Source organism: Salvia hispanica, chromosome 6, assembly GCF_023119035.1.
Source record: "Salvia hispanica cultivar TCC Black 2014 chromosome 6, UniMelb_Shisp_WGS_1.0, whole genome shotgun sequence".
Classification (NCBI taxonomy): Eukaryota; Viridiplantae; Streptophyta; class Magnoliopsida; order Lamiales; family Lamiaceae; genus Salvia; species Salvia hispanica.
In genome coordinates, this window is record NC_062970.1 from 34,420,622 (window position 1) to 34,441,140 (window position 20,519).

At 34.0% G+C, this 20,519-nt stretch overlaps 2 protein-coding genes across 4 annotated transcripts in view; both read right to left on the minus strand.

The window, feature by feature from the left end:
• Nucleotides 1–8,070, minus strand: part of LOC125194067 (B3 domain-containing protein At5g60130-like) — an 81,700-nt gene extending 73,630 nt beyond the window's left edge. The window contains exons 1-2 of the mRNA XM_048092072.1: nucleotides 6,982–8,070; nucleotides 6,562–6,698 (exon numbers count right to left, since the gene is read on the minus strand). The gene's annotated coding sequence lies outside the window, so the exon portion shown is untranslated. The remainder of the gene's footprint in view (nucleotides 1–6,561; nucleotides 6,699–6,981) is intronic.
• Nucleotides 8,071–10,831: 2,761 nt separating this feature from the next.
• On the minus strand, nucleotides 10,832–13,915 carry LOC125197277 (B3 domain-containing protein At5g60142-like). Of its 3 annotated transcripts, none has more exons than XM_048096003.1 (5): nucleotides 13,797–13,915; nucleotides 11,887–12,208; nucleotides 11,731–11,811; nucleotides 11,348–11,493; nucleotides 10,832–11,266 (listed from the first exon to the last, which is right to left on the minus strand). In XM_048096003.1, exons 1-5 carry the CDS (start codon nucleotides 13,845–13,847, stop codon nucleotides 11,018–11,020), a joined length of 849 nt encoding a protein of 282 aa, XP_047951960.1. In that variant the 5' UTR covers nucleotides 13,848–13,915; the 3' UTR covers nucleotides 10,832–11,017. The 3 variants fall into 3 exon arrangements, with proteins under 3 accessions (XP_047951960.1, XP_047951961.1, XP_047951959.1); XM_048096004.1 differs by lacking the exon at nucleotides 13,797–13,915 and adding an exon at nucleotides 12,736–12,862; XM_048096002.1 differs by lacking the exon at nucleotides 13,797–13,915 and adding an exon at nucleotides 12,510–12,722.
• Nucleotides 13,916–20,519: the final 6,604 nt, after the last annotated feature.

A 20,519-nucleotide genomic window follows, 5' to 3' on the forward strand; every position in this document is an offset into this window, starting at 1 on the left:
AGATTGCGAGAAACCATCAAAGATTCTCCTTGATCTGCATAAACGAACTCTTCCTCATCATAAGCTTCATCATAGATTGGCATTGTGTCATCTTGATCTTCTTCAACATCTTCTTCCACAAGAGTGACAATCCTTCGACTAGGACAATCCGCGGCAATATGTTTGAATCCTTTGCATTTGAAACATGTTTTTTGATTATTTGATCTGGTTGGGCGTCCTGTTCCAACACCTCATTCTTTAGGTGTAACAATTTTTTGCTTTACCTCTTTTTGTACGGGTGTGGGCTTAGAGGTTGACGTGCTCCCTCAGTTGAAATTACCACCATAAGATGGAAACCGAAAACCACCTCGACTTGACTCCTTTTGTTGTTTCTCCACTTTGAGAGCCACTTTGCAAACATCATTGTATGTCCAGTAAGGTTGCAATTGGACAACATTACATATATCATACCGAAGTCCTCCAAGAAAACGAGCGATGGTTTGTTCTTCTTGCTCCACAATATCACATCTCATCATGAGACATTCAAATTCAGCCACATAATCCTCCACGGACAGCTCCTTTTGCTTGAGATTGTGATATTTAAGAAATGCATCTTGGCGGTAATTATCTGGCAAAAGTTTCCTCCGTAGTTCCCTTTTCATTTTTTCCCAAGTTCTGATTTTGCCACGACCCTCACGTTCTCACCGCCTTCTTAGATGCTCCCACCAGATGGATGCATGCTTCTTTAGTTTAATAGCCACGAGCTTCACTTTTCGATCTTCTGGAACATCATTGAATTCAAAGACTCTCTCGATAGAGTTGAGCCAATCAATGAACTCATCAGGATCATTTCTTCCATCAAAGTCAGGAATATCAACTTTGAAATCATGTGATCGAACATTTGGACGACGTTGATGATTGACTGGTTCTTCTTCACTTGATTCTTCATCATCTCCGTTATGGAATGGATTAGTTTCTTTATCTGAAGAATCGCCTTCGGAAACATTACCATCACATACCACAGGTTCCCAACGTTGAAGACGTTCAGTGAGCTGCTGCACTTGTCTCCTTAAATCATCCACCTCGATATCCCGAAGGTCTCTTTCTCGACCCGCAGGACCATCGGCATTTGGCCCACGTTTACGACGTCCATCCATAACCAAAACTCTGGTACCACGTTGACACCGGGAAATATATGGTGAAGTAGGATATGATATAGAAATCACTCAAAAGAAACACTCTCAATTCACTAGGAATCCACCTAAGAATTTAGAGCAAAGAAATAAGAAGAATCCTCTTCTCAAACCCTAAACCCTAATCCTCTTCTCAAACAAGCAAATAGCTCAAATTATAATATATTATCAAGTTTCCCTTCAATATGTAAATCGTAGCCTAAAATATAGGCAAACTTGGAACAACCCTCCCAAGTATTGGGAACTTTCTAGACTTTCTTATTAAGTATAGAGATGTGAAACATCTCTTACACTTTATTAAAACATTGAATAAAGAAGCTAAAACACTTCAAGACTCTTGGATTGACCATTAGACTCTTGATTTAGCTTTATTAATTAGACTCTTGAGTTACTGTGTCATTCCTAATATCATCGATACCCCAAAGTTGATGCATCATGCATGTGAAACTTTACAAACTACACATAACCCCGTAATCACCATTTCTCCACAAAACTATGTTTAGACATGTTTGTGTCCTCACTGTTGCCCAAGTGAGTACACACACAAACATGTCTTTAAAGATCCACTTCAAACTTTATAATGGGAATCGGGATATGGTAGAATTACATGTATGGAAATCAAAAGCCAAAATAGGAGGGTGGTAGATCATTCACACATTTTCAGTCTATGTTCGAAACTTTGGTAGCTTATGTCCACTCAATAGATAGATAGAAAGATACTATCAATCTATTGTTTATTTTGAAGAATTGATTAAATTTAAACTTGTTTGGTTATTTAATTTTGTAAATGACCATTAAAAGTAAATGGTCACTTGGGATAGTACTGATGGAGTGATAACAAAAATTACTTCTTCACATATTGGATTTCTTAGATCACGATTCCCTAATAGCATAAAGTACTATTCTTCCGATAGGAATGTGATATGCAGTTATTTTCCATCAAAACAGAGATTTTGAATTAGAAACTTCAAGGATTTTTAATACAATTGCCTTAAAACGACCACAGAAAATCAAGAATGAAATAATCTGTCATATATGCTTTTACCACCCAATTACTGCTGTCATTTTCAGGAACAAATTTCACTACTAGAATCTCCCCAAAAAAAACAAAGAATGAAATAGCAATAATGAATTAAACAGAACTGAAACTAATTGCACAAAACTAAATAACCACACAACACAAGAAGCAGAAAACAGAAGCTAAAATACAAATTGTTATAATCAAAAGAATGAATTAATAAAACGGATACCCGAGTAATAATATTAATGTGATATTCAACATTTTCGATTTCCTTTACCTGATATTGATTTTGTTAAACAAACCTGCATAAAATGAAACAGATGAAAGAAACAACTCAATCAAAATTACATAAGGAAAAGAAGGGAGTTTATTGCGTATCTGGCGATAATCCATGAAAACTGAAGAGAGCTCATTTTCCAGGTAATTCTGGATTTTCAACTGAGATTCGAATAGGTTTCGATTTGTAGTGAAAATCTGAAAATTCTGTGTAAAATTTGTAAAGATATCTATTTCTGGATCAAAATATTTTAAAGGTAACTATTTTAAACATCTTAATTGTCACAATATACTCTAATTAAAGCTTAACTATAGTAGTCCTAATTAATATTTTATTAACCTAATTAGCTAACGCCTTGCACTTAATTAACTCATTCCTAATGAAGAGATTGTAGAGTCCATCCGTGAGTTCAGTCTTGTGCACAGTTATGTGAGTTAATCATGAGAATTATTGCTAATGACCCACTAACATAACGAAGTACATTCCTCGTTCTAAAAAATAGTCCACTTTTGTCATTTGTGTCACATTTTCTACTAACAATACTTCAATCACTTTTTTTTCTGTCTATCTTATATAACCAATCTCGCATTAAAGCATGTATTATTTCCAAATTTTCTTTTTTTATGAGACGATGAGCGAATGTTATATCACCATATTGAATAAGTTTCATTTGCTGAATAGATAATAGGTATCGTTTGCTGAATATGAAATGTTTCATTTTGGAGTGAGTTGGGAGGAGTGTATTTTTTTTGTTATTGTTTATAATGTAATAAAAGCATTTTGTAATTAACACATATTTTTAACCATAAACGTCATTATTGCAAGACCAAGTCTGGCTCGATGACGATAAAAGTTAAACTTTGAAAAGCCTATGACCGTGTTAAATGGAAATTTATATAATAATCGTTGTTGATTTGTGGATAGCCCAACATCCAGTGAACTTGATTATAATGAGGTGCATCTACTGAACTTGACTGTGTTATGGTGGAATGGTAGTGGTCCAAGTGTACGTAATTTGATTATTCACAAGAAGGCTATCATGCTTAAATATTATGGGAAAAGTATAAAATGAAATAGGGGTGCGTTGGTAACTATTTAAATTGTTAACTCTACTAATTCATCAATATTGTGTATTAAAAATGTCTACACGGTGACATTAAAATGTCAACATATAATATCAACACATTATATTGAAGTTCAACAAAATTATGTGTTAACATTTTAATGTCATCGTGTTGACATTTTCAATACACTGCGTTGATGAGTTACCAAATTAGCAACTTAAGAAAGTTAGCAATTGATCACATCCCAAATGAAACAACTTTATTGGCTTATATATCATGGGAAAAGTAAAAAATGAACATAACTTTACATTGTTGACAACAATTAATAGGAAAGGCAACACGTTTTATGGTGTTTCTTGACTAAGGTTTGACACCATGTGTAGAATGGGATATATTAGTACTCCCTCCGTCCCAAAATATTAGACCCATATACCATTTTGGGATGTCCCAACATACTTGAGTCATTTCTATTTATGGTAAAAAATTTACTTTATTACCAACTCCACTTACACCATTAAACAACATCTCCTAAATTCTCATGCCCAAAAGAAAGGGGTCTAATATCTTGGAACGGAGGGAGTGCAACGGTTATTCAAGCTGAGGTTTAGGAAATCTGAGATGGCTTGAAGCCTGCATGCGAGCATGATATTGATATCCATCATTATCAGTGACCGAAACTAAAATTTAAATAACTATTTTAGTGCAAGAAGAAACCATTATATTTTAATTTGAAATTTATTGATTGGAATAACTATTGACTGAAACAACAAATCATACATCCTAACATCATATCCCAACAATAATCTCCAATGCATAAAAAAACCTCTGAAACTATAGGAATGTGAACTCCCCAATTCTAATCTAATCCACTCCTTGCTGCCATTTTGGGGGAAAGAAGCTTACACTGATGCATAAATCATCAGCGTTATACAAGAACTAGCAAATGCACGAGTCTTTCTCTTCAACCTCGTTCACTTCACAAAGGCTTTTCCAGCCTTCGGTGTAGAACGTCCTCCCGTCCTTCCACATCATGCGCTTGGCAGAAAACTGCCTTCCTTTTGGGTCGAGGAGCGTCACATTCTCAGGGAGTTTCAGATTGAAGCTTTTGATCACATCCTTTGGTATATACTATCATTCTAGTAGCAATATGTTGGTCAAAAATTGTAGATTCTATCAAAATACTAAACAAATGTGTTGTGTATGCTTACTAATTGAGTAAATCCTCTGTTTCTTTCTTTTTCGGTCACGAAATAAGGATTCGGGGATGGTGGTATGAACCCGGCATTGACGAGCTCTAAACCGTACCAATCATAGGTTCTTCTGATACGTTTGCTAGAACTGGACGTACCTGAACTGGGCAGAAGGATCACATAAAGCAACTAGCCACGTAAACTGAACAAAACAATGTATTGAACTTAGTGGAGCATCGTCTCTTGATTCCTCATCTACAGTGTGAGCATCTCGGTGATTCGCTTCTTTAACTGTAGAGACAACTGTCATCATCAGTGCATCTAAAACTCATTGGTAGCAGGTTCACACTGGAAGGCTGACTAAAGAAGGGTCAATAAACCAAGAGCAACAATACTACAAAATCTGCAGATAACAGAGTTAAATGCACCAAATATCACAAATTTGTACTCCAAATTGCTAATTTGACACGGTTTTAAACTTCACAAATTTAACATCACATTTCGGACGAAGTTAAACACGGGTTTCGGATGTGGCAGACTTTCTTTTACATTTGAACACATTCATGATATTTGAACAAATTCATGTGCAATGGCCGTCATTATCGTCTTATTCGACTAGAAGGTTCAGATTGATGGACAGGCAGAAAATCTGAAGAAAAGAAAACAACTAAGTAACTTTACCACAATTATCATGTGTACGTCTTTACCACAATTATCATGTGTATGTCCTACACTGATAGGACCACAATCAGGTGTATGAGTAATCCGACCTCCAGCACCTTCTGTTAAGCAACCATTGCCTCCATGAATTTTGAAGTCAAGTAAACCATGAGAGAAATATTCATAGATAAACATATCCCCTCCTTTTATCTTATTATCATTAGCAAATTTTTTCCAACCATCTTTGAAGTACCAATCACCGCCAATCATTTCCACTTTCACATTCCACAAATTGTTATATCGGTCTCGAAGTGACAAATTCATCGGCCAGTTTCCCAGAAGAGATTGAATAAACATTGGAGGGATTTTCTGTATGCATAAAAATCACCAACCAAGTTGATTAATATTATTCCATATAAAGTTATAAGCAATTGTTACATCAGATTCCATACAGACAGGAAAATACTATTACAAAGTAAACTATTTCCATTGTCAACCAAACATGTCTTAGGTAGTTAATATTGTTTTCTTTATTATTATAATAAAAAAGGATATTACTGCTCTATAAAGATCAAAATTTAATATGTTTAACTATAGCAATATAGTATTTATCAAGCCCATCAAACACGTAAAATGATATTGCAAAGTTAAATATCACTGTGTGGCAACAAAGCATGCTGGCAACAAAGCATGCTGGATATGTTAACATGGCCTACGAAAAAGTAGCTCGTGATTGGAAACATATGGCACATGTCTCTCTACCAATTGAGTGAAAAAAAAAAACAAAAAAATGTTTAGCAATCGTCTATATGAGCATTAAGGAGCTTGAAGTTGAATTGGAACGCGGAGCTGCAAACAAACTGAAAGGTAGTGAACAGAGCTATAATGCAGCCATTGATATAATTTCCGGGTTGGACGAGCAGCCCTCCATTCAAAACAGAAGCAATAGCTTATAATCTAGTAGCTATTGAAGGGCACAATATCGAGCACAAAGGAAGCATTTCAACTCTTAACATGGAAATGCCACACAAAACATGGACATGAATAATTACCGTAAATCTCTATGAGTTTCAATAATTTATCACTCGTCATGCTAAACCTCCAGAAACAAAGAGATTGAAATCAACGAATATAACAACAAAAATGAGACTACAACTGATTAATAGAAAAAAATTACCTGATTTTCTTCACCAAGCCAAGGCACGTAAAACTTGAAGAATGCTGGACGATTCACAATTTTTCGCACCGAGAAATTGAACTTTAGTGCTCCACAAAGACGAATACAGTCAAATTTGATGAAATTAGAAATGAAAACTGTTGAAATCAATAGAAATGAGAAGAAATCAGTCAAATGAACTGAACTGATATGAAATTAGGTGTTGACCGAACTCACAATTAAAAAAAATATGCGACACAATGCAATATATTGGATTTCAAAAAAATTATACAATTCATCAGTATTGAATAAAACAAACGAAACGAATAGATTAGTGTAAATTACGAAAAAATGAAGCAACAAAAAAAGAGCGCACAGAACACCGAAATTAATATAAATGACATAAAGCAAAAGAAAAAACAAAAGGAATTAGCACGTTACCTTTGGTAATGAACGATGTGTGTAGCCCCACGCGTCGCCCTCGATGATTGACCACTTCACCAAATTATAGCAAAGTCAAAAACACCCTTAAATAAGGCCTATTTTAGTTAGACGATGGAAAAAATAAAAGGAAACTTAAAACCCTTTTATAGGTCAAAAAATGAAGTATTTCGGGTAAGAGTTCGATGTGGGATAAAGACTATCAACTAAATACTCGGCGTGGGAAAAAATAAAGGAAGACTTTTAAAAAATATTGTATCTTCCACTATAAAATTCGACATTAAAAATGTGACTATCTCCGATAATAGTTAGATTTCCACTTAGCATACGCAATAACTACCAAAGATAACATGCATTTGTTAGGTATCAATGGTACTACAAAATCGATTACACAAAAGGAAATTTATTATACTCCACAATGGTGTACGAAACACCAAATACAACAGTTTACAAAAGACCACATTACAAAACTTTTGAGGAAACAACCCAAAACACACTCTTGGATGACACACCTCACTAGATACCCGAGGACACACCACTAGCTCAACGACGACACACCTCAAAATAGAACACTCTCGCACTCACTTATTTTCAGGTCATCACTCTCTCTTGCATTGTTACAAAGAGGCCCAATGCTTATTTATAGGAATTCAATGTTAGCGAGCACACAAAAAAACGGACGTTCGGTAGTATTGGTACCCAATTACCTATTCTAGATTAATCTATGCTAAGTCGGTTGACATGAGCTAGATAGTTCTAGTTATACATATTCTAGCCCATTCTAATTATTTTAATATTGCAAAATATTTATTTCTCCAACAGTTATGTTGCCTAATATCTTGTCTTTCCCGGCTCCTCTAGAGTCAATGGAGACATCTTTGATAGCATTTTGTAAGACGATCTCCTCCGATGACACTGACCATTCCACTTGTATTCTGTGCAACTAGAATCTCCTTTTTCATAGAATCTACTATGACTCTCTTTACTTTTAAAATTAGAGAGCTTGTACATGTTATGTAGTATCAACCTCATTCGACCTATGGTTTATGTAGCATACTCGTGCAATCTGATTAGAGTGGGAATTTCCTAATATCCTTGACATCCATCTATCTATATCCCAATGTTGATGCATCATGCATGTGAACCTCTACACATAACCCCATAATCACCATATCTCCACTTAACTACATTTAGACATGTAGTTGTTACCTGAGTGGATAAGCATATGGACACATAGTTAATATGTAATACTACTATTTATTATGTAGTTATATTTTGTGAAAATGAATGAGAGTTGTATGCTTTTCAACAACTTCTATGCTTCATCATTGTTTCACTTTGGGGCAGATGCTACATGAGTTGATGCTCACTCCCTCGAAGCTCATACCTATTCGCACAAACTTTCTTATTCGATTCAAACTTGCTGCAACTAATAAAATATAACTAAATGGCATTATCCATTTAATTTTCATAACCTACATCAAACAATTAAACCACGAGGCAGTGGGAACATATCTAAGGTTGCATATGGATTCAAGATTTGGATATTAACATAAAACGAATCAAGAATAAAATAATCTGCCATTTATGCTTTTACCAACCATTTACTGGCATTTTCCAGAACAAATTTCACTAGAATCTCCAAAAAAAAGCAAAGAATCAAATAGCAATAATGAATTAAACATGACTGAAACTAATTGCAACGAACTAATGGCAACACAACACAAACGTCAACAGAAGATAAAATACAAATTGTTATAATCAAAAGAATGAATCAATAAAATGGATAATAATGTGATATTCCACATTTTCGTTTTCCTTTAACTGATATTGATTATGTCAAACAAACTTGATGAAACAGATAAAAGAAAAGCTCAATCAAAATTACAAAAGGGAAAAAGGGGAATTTATTTCGTATCTGGCGATAATCCTTGAAGAGTGTTCATTTTCCCTGTAAATCAGGATTCTCATCTTAGATTTGAAGAGGTTTCGACGTATTATTGTGAAATTCGGAAGACACTGGATATAATTTTTTTTAGGCAACAATAGAATAATGGACATTAGGAAGACGGTACATGATTAATTTCATTATCTTTTGGATTGTTTTTAAAGCAACAATACGAATATTGAAGCATTTTGGATTTTTTTTTTTTAAGCAACAATAGAATAATGGACATTAGGAATATTAATTTAGATGAATTTGATATAATAAATTATGAATTGATTTAAATCAATAATTAACTACTTGAATAATTAAATATATAATGATTAATTATATAATCAAATCAAATCGTCATAAAATTTTTATAAATTATGAATCAGTACTAATTAATTAACTAATTACAGAAATAAAACGGAAAAATTAATTATCTAGATAAATCATACTTAAATCATACTAGTATATTATTAAATCTTTTGCAACCGTCATCTATTAATAAACAATTCTCAAATTCTCAAAATAAGGAGGCAATCAACACTTGGAAACTATTAATTCTACAATCTATAAATAATAAATCAAAACCCCAAAATTACCTCCTCATCATCATTATCATCATTTCTTCCCAAAAAAGAATAGAAAAAAATCAAATCTTGGTCATTTTTCCATCTACAAGAGAAATATAAGATGGAGAGAGGGGGTGCAGAGAGAGCAGGCGCTGTGAGACTGGAGGTGCCCAAGGTTTACGTTTCCAATAGTTAACCGCGGAACCGTCCGAACCGGAACCGTGAGATTTTATCCGAACCGAAACTGTCGGTTAGTTAGGTTCAGGTTCAAGAATTTTTTAACCGAAACCGTACCGGAACACCTTCGCGTTTCAATTTAGGTTCAACATTTTCCTAAACTGGAACCGGCGGTTGAAACCATAACCACCTATTCCAGAACCGTGGTCACCTCGATCAGTGAGGCTAAAATAGTCATTGGGGTATGGATGCGATTCATTGTCTCAGATTAAAAGGTAAAAATATAGTACAAGGGCACGCAGGCTTGAACTCGGGTTGAATCTGATTTACATCTTGGAAACCGAACGACTAATAAAACTTGAGTTAGACAAAGTCTTGGGTTTATCCGGCCAACCGAACGGGCACAAAGAGAATTCAATCCACAAAGTCAATATCACTTTTCGATTATCATCAAATATGTTTTTAAAATGGCATGCTTACAAGCCTATTTATAGGCTAGAATGATCTATTGAGAGTCTTACTTCATTAACACAATGTAAAACTCATTAAAATTACTCATAACATGATATGGGCTCAACCAACAAGACCAACATGACGAGCAACACATCCACCCGACGTCCGACGAGCCACTGAACGAAGGAACAGGCGCTAACACGAAACCGAGGAAGTTGGTGATAGACAATGAGAGGTGAGTGTGAAGCATATCATAAAGAGACATTGGTACTTATGTCGATTTTCTAGCAAATTGGTCGACTGGGATGCCGCTAGAAGTGCATATGTTGGACTATCCTAGATTAATGAAAGTTCTTCTACTGGAAGAGCAGGGTTGAAAGAGGATTTCAAGATGCACGCTACCCTCATTTTCATTATACACGACAATTTTCTAAACCAATTAGTGTAACTGTAGCACAAATAGAGATTCAAATTCAACTGAGGAAATTTAAAAGTTTGATTTGAATTTGCAGTAATGTTCAAAAATCGGGATTTAATGTGCAGTTATCTCTTATTAATGCTAATGGTTATTATCTATTAAGGTGCATTTACTATATACTGATAAATCACCAATTCAGTAAGTCTATCCAATATTGATAATTGAAATTATAAAACAAAATAAAATATTTCAAATTTTTTGTGTGTGTCATTTAGTGCAAGCGACTGCAAACCATTAGACTTGGTGCAAAAATCGTACTACCATTTTATTGTATGGGATAACTATTGATTGAAACAACAAATCATACTCCCTAAAATCATATACAAAGAATAACTCAGAAAACTCAGATGCTTAACAATACCTCTGAAACTATACAAATGTGAACTCCTCAATAAGAATCTAATCCGCTCCATTCAAGCATTGTTGCTATTTTGGAGGAAAGAAGCTTACACTGATGCATAGATCATCAGCGTTATACAAGAACTCGCAAATGCACGAGTCTTCGTCTTCCACCTTGTTCACTACACAAAGGCTTTTCCAGCCTCCGATGTAGAACATCCTCTGGTCCGCCCACATCTTGCGTTTGGCAGGAAACTGCCTTCCTTTTGGGTCGATGAGCGTCACATTCTCAGGGAGTTTTAGGTTGAAGCTTTTGATCACTTCCACAGGTATATACTATCATTGAAGTAGCAACATATTGGTCAATAAATGGCAGATTCTATCAAAATACTATACAAATGTGTCGTGTATGCTTACTAATTCATAAGCTCTGCCTCTTCGTTTTTTGGTCACGAAATAAGGATTTGGGGATGGTGGAATGAACCCTGTTTTCATGAGCTCTGCACCGTACCAGTCGCGGCCACTGGTTGTTTTGGTTTTACATTTGCAACAACTGGCCGCACCTGATTGGGCATAGGGATTACAAATATGTATATTACAAAGTACTACAAATTTGACCAATTTTTAAACTTCACAAACTTAACATCACATTTTGGATAAAATTAAACACGGGTTCAGATGTGGCTGACTTTGTTTCACATTTGAGCACATTCATGGCAGTGGGCACGGTATACTTTTGCGTAAAAAATATTAGAAATGCTATAAGATCTCAAGAAAATAAAAAATATGGACAGCTTTACCATCCGTGACTCGCCCCCCTTGAATCTGATCATCCCTTGGATTCTCTTCTTCAGGCGGGGATTCATGATCGTCATTATCGTCTGATTCGAATAGAAGGTTAAGATTGATGGTCAGACAGAAAATCTGAAGAAAAGAAACTAACTAAGAAACTTTACCATCATTCTCATGTGTGTGTCCTTCATCGATAGGACTACAATCAGGTGACTGAGTAATCCGACCCCCAGCACCTTCCGTCATGCAACCATTGCCTCCATGGATTTTGAAGTCAAGTAAACCATGAGAGAAATACTCATAGATAAACATATCCCCTCCTTTTATCTTATTATCATCAATAAATTTTGCCCAACCATCTTTAAAGTACCAATCACCGCCAATCATTTCCACTTTCACATTCCACAAATTGTTATAACAGTCTCGAAGTGACCAATTCTTTGGCCAGTTTCCTGGAAGAGATTGCATAAACCTTGGAGGGATTTTCTGTATGCATAAAAATCAGTAGCCAAGTAGATTAATATTATTCCATATAAACACTTGATACATCAGAATCCGTACGTAACAGAAAATTCAATTACAGAGTAAACTCTTTATGAGTTTTAATAAACTCTCAACACGGAAAGGCCACACAAAACAGAAACAAAAAAATTGAAATCAACGATTATAACAACAAAAACGCCATCTAATAGCAAAACACGGTAAACACATATATTATATACTTAATTTTTTAAAGTGAAAAAGGTATAATCGAGACTAGAGAACTAAATTAATAGAAAAAGAGTACCTGGCTTTCTTCACTAAGCCAAGGCACGTAAAACTTGAAGAATGCTGGACGATTCATTATTTTTCGCACCGAGAAATTGAATTTTAGTGATAAACTTAGTGAGAAAATGAATTTTAGTGAGAAATTGATAAAATTGAAAACGAAAACTACTGAAATCAAGAGAAATGAGAAGAAATCAGAGTAAAACCACTGAACTGAAAAAAAATCAGGGTTTGCTTGAACTCACCACTGAAATCCCAGCTACTTTTATAGTGTTAATTTGCTGCATTACCGTTGAAATGGTGGCAAATTACATTAAATGCTATTTGCCACCAAATGGAACTTGGCAAATTATATTAAATGCTACTAGTATTTTTCAAAATTCTTTTCATTATCTTTTATTCCTCTTTTTGCATCTTACCTAGCCCCAAAGATTTTTACACACGGATTTTATGCCACCAAAATTCAAATAATTTAAAATTAATAAGATTATCTTGTTACCTATTTTCAACATATCCGCTCGGTAGATGACTTTCCATCCTCCATAATACTTCACTCTACCATCATTCCAATAACTAGCGTATAGCTAGTGTCCATATCAATAATTAACATTGCAAACCACAATAAATTATTTCTAGAAGAAGGTTGTATCACTCATAATTATTCATCACATTAGATAACGTTTAGGTTTTATACACTACTCATTTTATTTTGTATCTTAATTTTATTTAATTGTAGAGTGAATTGTTGGAATGCACAATGTATTATATAATGTTACATCATTTCCCCCTTCCCCAAACCACAAATCTAGGTCCCCAATAAAATGAATTTACACCATCTCAAAGTATGGGTTTAAATCCAGTGTTGTGGCTCCAAGGGGATGCTGTTACACAAAATAATTACTGTATTTTAAATATATAAAAATTATATTTATATAATATTTGTAATATTATAATTTATTAGTAAAATAATTGTTGTGCAGCAGTATATGTTGTGCTTGGAGTCCCAGCTAGTGATCCAAACCCCTCAAATTCTTAAGTTAAATCCTACCAACAGTTGGGTCACATACAAACAACTATCCAACTTAGAAAATCAAGATCTTTGATAGAACAAAATCTTACAATGCAAACTAATAAAAAATTATAAACAAACGAAACGAAAAGATTAGTGTAAATCATGAAAAAATGAAGCAACAAAAAAGAGCCTAGTGAACACTGAAAATTGATATAAATAATAGAAAGCAATAGAAAAAAAAACGGATATAAATGGTAGAAATCGAAATAAAAACAGAAGGACTGAGCACATTACCTTTGGTAAAGAATGTCTCTGAACGATGTGTGTAGCCCCAAGCGTCGCCATCTATGATTGACCACTTCACCAAATAATAGCAAAGTCAAAAACACCCTTAAATAAGGACTATTTTAGTTGGCCGATGAAAAAAATAAAAGGAAACTTAGAACCGTTATATAGGTGAGAAAAAAGAAATGTTTAGGGTAAGAGTTCGATGTGGGATAATGACCATCAACTAAAAACTCGATACGGGATAAAAAAGGAAGACTTTTAAAATAGATTGTATCTTATACCATGAAATTCGACATTATAAATATGACTATTCTCTGATAATATTTAGATTTCCACTTAGAATACACAATAATAACCAAAGATAGCATGCATTTGTTGGATATCAATGGTACTTCGAAATCAATTACACAAAAGGAATTTTATTGTACTAAACAATGGCGTACGAAACAGCAAATACACGACATTGTGGTGTACACAACACTAACAAAACACCACACTATAATACATTTGAGAACACAACCCAAAACATACTCTTATAGGACCCACCTCATTAGATATCCGAGGACACATCGCTGGGACACATCTCACCTCACAACAGAACTCAACTCAGTTCTTCACTTTCTCTTGCATTGCTACAAAGAAGCCGAATGCCTATTTATATGAATTCAACATTGGTGAGCACACAAAACAACAAACATATTTTGGTACCCAATTACCTATTCTAGATTAATATATGCTAAGTCGGTTAACATGAGTTAGATACTTCTAGTAATACATATTTTAGCCCATTCTTATTATTTTGATATTGCGGAATATCTATTCCTCTAAAAGTTGGTGTATATATTTTCAACAGCATTTTGTAAGACAATATCCTCCGATAACACTGGGCTAACACCATTCCGCTTACATTCTTTGCAACTAGAGTCGATTTTTTTTCACAGAATTTAGCAATCTTGTACAATCTATCTGATTCGACCTATGATTTCTTACCTAATTAACATACTCGTGCAATCCGATTAGTTAGAGTTAGGACTTAATTTCCTATTATCCTATAGCCCAAAGTTGATGCATCACACATGTGAACCTCTACATACAACCTCGTAATAACCATTTCTCCACAAACAACTACTATTAGAGCATCTCCAAGGGAAAGGGTAAATGGGGAGGTAAAGAGAAATAACTACCATATTTACCTCTTCTTGATAAAATTTCATGCTCGAAAAGATATTTGGGGAGGTATTATACCTTCTTTCATTTTGAGAATGTATCTTTACCTCTTCTTGGAAGAAAAGGTAAAAAATTAGTTATTTTTTTGCCTTTTTAATTTACCTTCTTCCCTTGGAGTCATTACTTTTTAAGAAGGTATAATTACCTTTTATAGAAGGTAAATGAGAAATATACCTTCTCAACTTACATTTTCCCCTTGGAGATGCTCTTACATCTTTGTAAACCATGAAGAAGTTGGATCATTTAATTGTGATAAATGTGTGCCTTAATTAACTCGGGGAAGGAAATTACAAATGCATCATGTTTCAAACATAAATATCCACTTCAAACTATATAATGGGAATCGGGAACTGGTGGAATTACATGTATGGAAATCATAAGCCAAAATAGGAGGGTGGTATATCATTTCACACAATTTCAATCTATGTTCGAAACTTTGGTAGCTTAATAGCTTATGTCCACTCAATATGTTTAATAGTTGATTGGATACTATCAAAGTATCAATCTATTGTTTATTTTGAAGAATTAATTAGATTTTAACTTGTTTGGTTATTTAATTGGGTAAATGGAAATAAAATCACGGGTCAAATTTTGGTTTATCCTACAACTTTAAAAAATACTCTAATTATATCTGAATTTTTTTTTCAATTTGGGGGAAATTATGTATGCTTTTGGCAAATGAAAAATATCATATGAACGAAACATTCGACTACTACATTTAGTCAATTATGCCTTTAACTAGGGTTGGGGAAAAGTATCGAAAAAATGATATATCGCTCGTATCGTATTGAAAAATATCAAAAAATTATCGAATTTTCGATATATCATAATTTTCGATACGATACGATATCGTATCGTAAGTTTTCGATACGATAACGATATGAATTTCCTTATATCGCGATATATCGTTTTATATCGAAAATACGATATATATCGAAAATTTTCGATATATCGATATTTTTGATATATATCGATATTTTATTTTCGATATTTAACGATATATCGAATTTCGATACGATAACGATATGAAATTTTTTTATATCGAAAGTTCGATATATATCGAACTTTCGATACGATAACGATATGAAATTCTTTCATATCGATATTTTCGATACGATACACGATACAACGTTTTCGATACGATATATCGTATCGACCCACCCCTACCTTTAACTATTACATGTGTACGCATTACGTTGATAAATTCAGGAACGTAGCATGATGAATTTTTTTGTTATGGAATAATTGAGAAAAATATCATAGTTTGGATATAGTATTTAGCTATTTATACTAGAAATGGTATGCTTTTAAAAAACTATTGTTCTTTTCTATATATTTTTGGTATGAAATTATATATAAGTATTATTTCATATTACACACTCTATAGTGTATATGCATATGTACACTGGAATAATTTTCAAACTTACTACATTTTTTATATAATTTTGTTCTACATTTATGCACATTTATCAATACTATCATTATATAATAAAGTTTTTCTTATCTAAAATATTTGCACAAATTTGTTTTAATAAAATCAACTACTTTTACTTTTTGCTATTTTTGACAATGGACCTCACATTACACTAACTCATTCCAACTTATATTTTATTAATTTAATACATACTAAAGTAGGATTCAGATTCAATTAACTTTTTTCACCTATTTTTCACTATATTTCTTAAAATTTGTGTCAAGTCAATCATTGCCGATTAATGGGGGACGAAGTGAGTAATATTTTTCATATTTCAAATAAATATTTTATAAGTTTATATAAATAGAATGGACCGTGCATAGTACGGGAGTGATATTAGTTAAAAGTAAATTCACTTGTGATACCGATGGAGTAATGAATAATACTACTTCGCATTTTTTATTTCTTAGATCACGATTCCCCAATATATATACTACAGTACCATCCTTCTGATAGAAAAAGCCCAGATTTTGAATTAGAAGCTACTATAAATCTTTCTAAGGTTGCATATGGATTTAAGGATTTGGATATTAACATAAAACGACCAAGAAAATCAAGCATTATAAATAATCTGCCATTTATGCTTTCCCCAATATATATACTAGCATTTTATGAAACAAATTTCACTATAATCTCCCAAAAAAAAAACAAAGAATCAAACAGCAATAATAAATTAAATATAACTGAAACTAATTGCAACAAAACTATATAACCACACAACACAAGAAGCAGAAAACACAGAATAAAATACAAATTGCTAGTATAATCAAAGAAGGAACTAATAAAATGGAAAATGTCAAACTCTCTGCTGATTTACGGTATGTGATACACGTGCAAAGTTAAATCTCGTTGAAACGGATTAAATAATTAAACGATTTAATCAAATTACAAAAGGAAAAAACGGGGAGTTTATTTCGTATCTGGAGATAATCCATGATGGTTGAAGAGAATTCATTTTCTCGGTTAATCTGGATTTTCAACTGAGATTCGAGTCGGCTTAGATGATTTTGTTGTGAAATTCTGAAGATTGTGTAAAAATGGAAATATTTTAATCAAAATATTTTACCGATAACTAATTTAAATATATTAATTACCACTATATATGTTAATCCATAGTTTAGTAACATACCCTAATTAAAGATTAATTATTCTAATTATTATCTAATTAACCTAATTAACTAAGTGCCACGGTGTGCTACCCGCGTATACAAGCCTTGCGCTTAAATCATTCCTAATGGCTAATGAAATGGATCTTGGTTTTGTAAGTTGGATAACAAATGTGCTATCACAATGAGACCCCAAACAAAATAAGACATTTTGTATCAATTTGAAAATTTTTGTACCAACATACAATGATTGTTTTTGAATGGATGGTGTAATGATGTGAATCCGGGAAGTGCCAAACCAATAGAACAAACGAAGGCATCCAATGAACCACACCGGATCTGGGGTCCGCTTCAAACATCAATATACCTATCAAGATGGTGTCCAAATGCTCTTCTAAGACCATCATTGTCTTTATCGTCAAAAGATCTTCGCGTGGGTACCTCACACGTCCCAAACGGAGTTCGGATGAGAGAGATATGATCGTTTTAAGAAAGCCGCGCAATGCAGAAAGAAACACGCGGGCGGGTGTTTTGCCAACCCAAAAACACCCGGTCGAGTATTTTTGCCGAGAAATCAGTTTTTGTCCAGAGACTTCACCCGGACGGGTGAAATGAGCCGTGGGAAACACCCGGTCGGGTGTTTTACCCGAAATGTGACTTTTTGACCAAGACTTATCTTGTTTTGCTTCTTTTTATCTCCTAGTATAAATACTCTTGCTAGGGTTCTTTTCAAGCAGCTTTTGAATATTTGTAAGAGACAATTTCTCTATATTTGAGAGCTCACCTTCTTCATCTTTTGAAGACTTATCAAATTCCTTCGGGTTGCATTCGATCTTTTGCCGGGCTAAGGTTGATTGTAAAGGTATGCTTGCTAGTTCTTGTGTTGCTAGTTTGTGGAGCCATTAGGTGTTTGTATGTGAAAGTGCTTTGGGATTTCTTTCTTGTTCTTCACCTAAATCATAACACTAATCCATCTTCTATCCTTTTATTCATTTTTCTTGTTCCATTTCTTGGTTTATCTTGTTTATTTGTTGGGTTTATTTACAAGAATAAGTTCGGGGCAAATTCATGAGTCTTCAGTCTAAAAGATTCACATTATGTAATTACCTCAAAAATTAGATATGTGACTCAGTTAATTATCGCCTATGCATTTAATTCATGAAACAATTGAGTTGTCTGTTCTTCAATGTGAGAAATTGGTTTACATGCGTATTTAAGAGTCCATGTGAAATTTGTAAATTTGATAAAAAAAAAATATATTATTGCTTTCAATTACTACATCTTCTCTAATCCATTTTTTGATACTAGAGATAGGAATAAAGGACATTTCAAAAATATTACTACTACATAAAAACCAAGAAACCCGTGCAGGAATTTCAAAAAAAAAAAAAAGAGTAGCAATTGATAAAAATTTGTGTTGTTACTACATTATAGAACATCCACGAGGATTTTCATCGCTAAATGTATCACCCGTTCGACCTCCAAATATAGTGGAGCTTGCACTGTGGTGCATCCGGGCCAAATTCCAAGAAACAACCTCCTGGGAGCTGCTATCCGCCGTTTGTACTCCGAAAAAAAAAGTTTCCAAACAAGGGAAAGACGCGTGAGCAAAATGCGTGTATACTAATACACGCGTGAGCAAAATGCGTGTATACTTATACACGCATTAGGCAAACGCGTCTTTGTCTTGGATTCAAATTCCAGTCCAGAACGCTGAATCTCTCATTCTAACATCTCACGCCTCCTTCTTCTCTAACTCTCAGCGACGCCCTTCACTCCCAACGTCTCTAGTCGGCGAAAATCGAAGTGAATCAGACATTTTGATGCTCTCATTCCTATTTTAAGTAGTGTTAGGTAATTTTTGACCATTGATTTCGATTATCATTGCTATATGTTAGTTGGGTATAGATTTAGGGTTCATGCTTTGTGACATTGTTTTACAAGAAAAACATTGAATTTAGGCCATTGATTTACTTATTATATTTAGCATTGAATTATTGGTTATAGAATTAGGGTAATTTATTTGAATTTTGTTAAATTTTGATATTGAACTTTGTTGAATTTAGAATATGATGTTTTATCGTACTTATTTTGCAGGATTGATGGTGTTTGTGAGTTTATATTGGGGTGGGAAAATTATTTAGCTCCCAGGTTTGGGGGTTGCTTATGATCCCCCTCGTGCAAAATCATTCATCATATTGAATGAAATGATACCTTATCATCAGCTAGTTTCAATGATATGTGAAAAAATTGGAATTGATTTGGATACACATACGATTGATTTAACATGGAGGCATCCTGTGGCTTTTAGTGGAGTGTTGAATTATATAGCTACACCAGTGGTTGAGAATTTGTTGGAGTATATGTTTGCTGAAAATCCACGTCAAATTGAACTGTTTATTGAATATACTCATGTTACTACTACTTTGCAATTTGAACCACCTACCACTCATCATGATGTTGGAACGTCTAGGAGGGATGATTATCATAGTTTTGATGTCGGGAGAACTAGGAGGGAGGATGAGCATCATAGCTTTGAATTCAACACATTTGGGAGGGATGTTGATGACCAACTAGATGTACCAAATGTGACATTTGATGGTTCTGTTGGTTTAGATGGTTCTGATAATTGTGATAGTTCTGATAGTTCTGATTGTCCCCCCCCTCGAGATGACACTCCGGAGGTGTATAATTCAGGTAGTTCTCAATCAAGTGATCATGATTATAGTGCAGAGTCATGTGAAGATTCTACAGATGATGAGCCACTTGATATGATGGTTGAGAACAATATACAACCATCTGTTCGTGGGGAGCAACCTGTTCCCGACTATGTGCCTGAAGGGTTACCATTTTTTCGATCATTACCATGTGAAGGCAGCCGAGGTTATGTTTCAGATGACCATGGAGTGGATGAAGAAGATA

Bases quoted from the DNA above. Each gene is read 5' to 3' on its own strand.
- LOC125197277 (XM_048096002.1), bottom strand. From the start codon at position 12,566: ATGAATCGTCCAGCATTCTTCAAGTTTTACGTGCCTTGGCTTAGTGAA. The intron at 11,812-11,886 runs GTAAAGTTTCTT...TATTCGAATCAG, and splicing joins ACACACACATGAGAATGATG to ACGATAATGACGATCATGAA. The intron at 11,494-11,730 runs GTAAAGCTGTCC...ATGCCCAATCAG, and splicing joins AGGGGGGCGAGTCACGGATG to GTGCGGCCAGTTGTTGCAAA.